Source organism: Cicer arietinum, chromosome 4, assembly GCF_000331145.2.
Source record: "Cicer arietinum cultivar CDC Frontier isolate Library 1 chromosome 4, Cicar.CDCFrontier_v2.0, whole genome shotgun sequence".
In the NCBI taxonomy this organism is placed as follows: Eukaryota; Viridiplantae; Streptophyta; class Magnoliopsida; order Fabales; family Fabaceae; genus Cicer; species Cicer arietinum.
In genome coordinates this window covers 9,667,319-9,669,764 of record NC_021163.2, presented here as the reverse complement: position 1 = coordinate 9,669,764, position 2,446 = coordinate 9,667,319, and the positions used below count along the sequence as shown (strand labels likewise).

The 2,446-nt window shown below is 33.8% G+C and overlaps 1 protein-coding gene across 1 annotated transcript in view; it reads right to left on the bottom strand.

Annotated features, from left to right (window-relative positions):
* Positions 1-2,446, bottom strand: part of LOC101502443 (large ribosomal subunit protein mL43) — a 2,631-nt gene continuing 185 nt past the window's right edge. The window contains exons 1-4 of the mRNA XM_004496175.3: positions 2,373-2,446; positions 1,554-1,663; positions 571-677; positions 1-493 (exon numbers count right to left, since the gene is read on the bottom strand). The exon at positions 2,373-2,446 is cut by the window's right edge and continues 185 nt beyond it. Coding sequence (XP_004496232.1) covers positions 321-493; positions 571-677; positions 1,554-1,633 — 360 coding nt within the window. The 5' untranslated portion in view covers positions 1,634-1,663; positions 2,373-2,446 and the 3' untranslated portion in view covers positions 1-320. The remainder of the gene's footprint in view (positions 494-570; positions 678-1,553; positions 1,664-2,372) is intronic.

Genomic DNA, 2,446 nt, shown 5'->3' with positions numbered 1-2,446 from the left:
TAAAATACAAAGATTTTTTTTTTCAGATCTCTGATGAATCGGATAGATATTATAACCAACTAACAATATATAACGGTGTAAACAAACTTGGTTTCTTAGCCACAATCAGGTGATAGTTAATCAAATAGACACTTAAACTTAAAAGGCTAAGCTATGAAACAAAACCAACGAAGAAAAAGACATCTGAACTATTAATCCTGGCAATTTCACCGGACAACATGAAAACTAATGCTCACCGGTTCACAAATATTCGATTAATTGACCAGAAAAAAAGCTTAGCATTACTAGCGCAACATTCTCATACACCTGGTTTTTTCATCCTAATATTTCAAAGCAGTTGTCCATGTACCTTGCACACTAGGGTGTTTGGTTACATGTCTTGTCCTCAGTTTAATTACTTTCCTTCCAAGTGCATTCCTTAGCCTGGTTGCATGTAGAAGTACCTCTTCCGCATCCATATTCCTCACACATACAACTCGGTGGTTCTGGTTCTCTGTTTTCAAAAATAGAATGATCAATTACAGAAAAAATTTGTAGTGACAAAATTACCAGTGAGCCCAAGAATCTTACTGTAAAAACCCTTTAGATGTGGATGCTGACCACGAATCATTTCAGTGACCACCTCTAACTGAGGGTTTGACTCCTTAAACGCTGGCATATGCGACTCCATAAATGCCCTGTCAAATATTTAAAACTAATGTAAGAATCCCCTGCTCAAACCAAGAGAGAGTATGAAAAAAGCTTATTCATAGCATATTGTTTCAAGGATATAGTTCTCGGCACAATGAAAAGGCGAGCAGAAGGAACATTGTGGTTATCAATACTTAAGAAAATCAGTGTAGTCAAATAGCCGTTATTACGACGTTGTAGCATAGCTGAATTTTAACAAATCGTTATTGCTCTGCAATACACTATTTAGTACAAAGTGGTGTCAAATCGCCGCTATTGAGGCACTTTAGCTCTGAAGCATAGCGGAATTTGAACAAACCGATATCCAAGAAAATTTAAACATTGTCTCAAACTTGATTGTTAAAAGGTTGTAACAGCCAATAAAGCAAAAGGAAAAATAATACGATATTAGTAAAAGCAAAGAAAAATGCACTAATTTTGAAATTCAAAATTTTTTTTATCGGTCTGAAGAGAATAGGTTGAAATTCAAAATGAAGTTCAGTTATTAAGCTAGGCAAACTCTAACGATGACGGACACATTCCCTAAAAGTAGAAGTTCATAGTCCTCCTTGTTGTCACAACGAAGACTATGACTTCATTGGTGTCAATACGACAAAAAACAAATATGCGATCCTCAAAACTTAACTCATTCGTGTTTTCATATTTTTGTCCAACCAACACAGATCATCTTACACAAATTAAGTTCAAAGAACAAAAATTCAAGTTCAAATAACAAAAGTTAAGCTTACACTTATAAAGATGAAACATAATCTAATACTGGACAAACGAAATCTATTCAAAAAAACACAATGAAAATGATTGACGAAAGCATAAATTGATGAAATGGAAAATTGATGCGTATAAGGGGATTGTTGAAACTATACCTAATACCTCTGCTACTTCCACCCCAATCGCTGTAGCTAACAATGAGCTTCTGAAGTTGCCAAACCCCTCGCAAAGCCATTGAGCGATGGTTATGTGATCAATGGCGGATCTTGCCAAAAATATGGAGGGGAGTGTCAAGTACTAACAAATATTATAATTGAAATTCAATAAAAGTCATTTATAATTTCATCAAAGATTCAAAATAACATAACATCACCACAAAATAAAAATATAATATTTTAAAAGGAGACATGTACATCAAGTTAAAGTTCTGTCAATCTTTCTTTCAAATGTCTCGAAATCATCGATAATTGAATCAGAACTAAAGTTTTCCTCTTGAAAAATGAATCAATTTTCTTATGTTTAACCATTGTAGCACTCCTACAAAAATATCCAAATTAATTACATAGCTCTAAGTCAGTAACCAATTCAAAGGTAAGCTCAAATTAATTGCTAGAAGTATTTTGCCTAATAGAACTTAGGTAAGCTCAAACTTATTTTTTGTTGCCATAGGTAAGCCCAAACTTAATTGATATAACTTCCATTACATTGCATTGCATCGCATTCCTAATTTTTTGAAGCTCTACAGACTACAATCATGCTTCCAGACTTACAGTTCCATCTGTTTTGTGTGTGCAATAGAATGATTAAATAAATTCACTATCCACCTAATAATGTAGAGATTCTATTATTAGGTTTCAATTAACAAATGAAAGCAATCCACTATCCATACATATAATAAGGAAGAGGAAGGAAAACACGTATTTCAATTGAACTGATTGATTTACGGGCTAAGAGGAAAAACATCGTTATCTTACCTGCTGAAACTCTGAATACTGAAACTGTTTGAGAAACGGAGATCGCGAGTAGAAGGAGAAGAGAAGAACGCAAT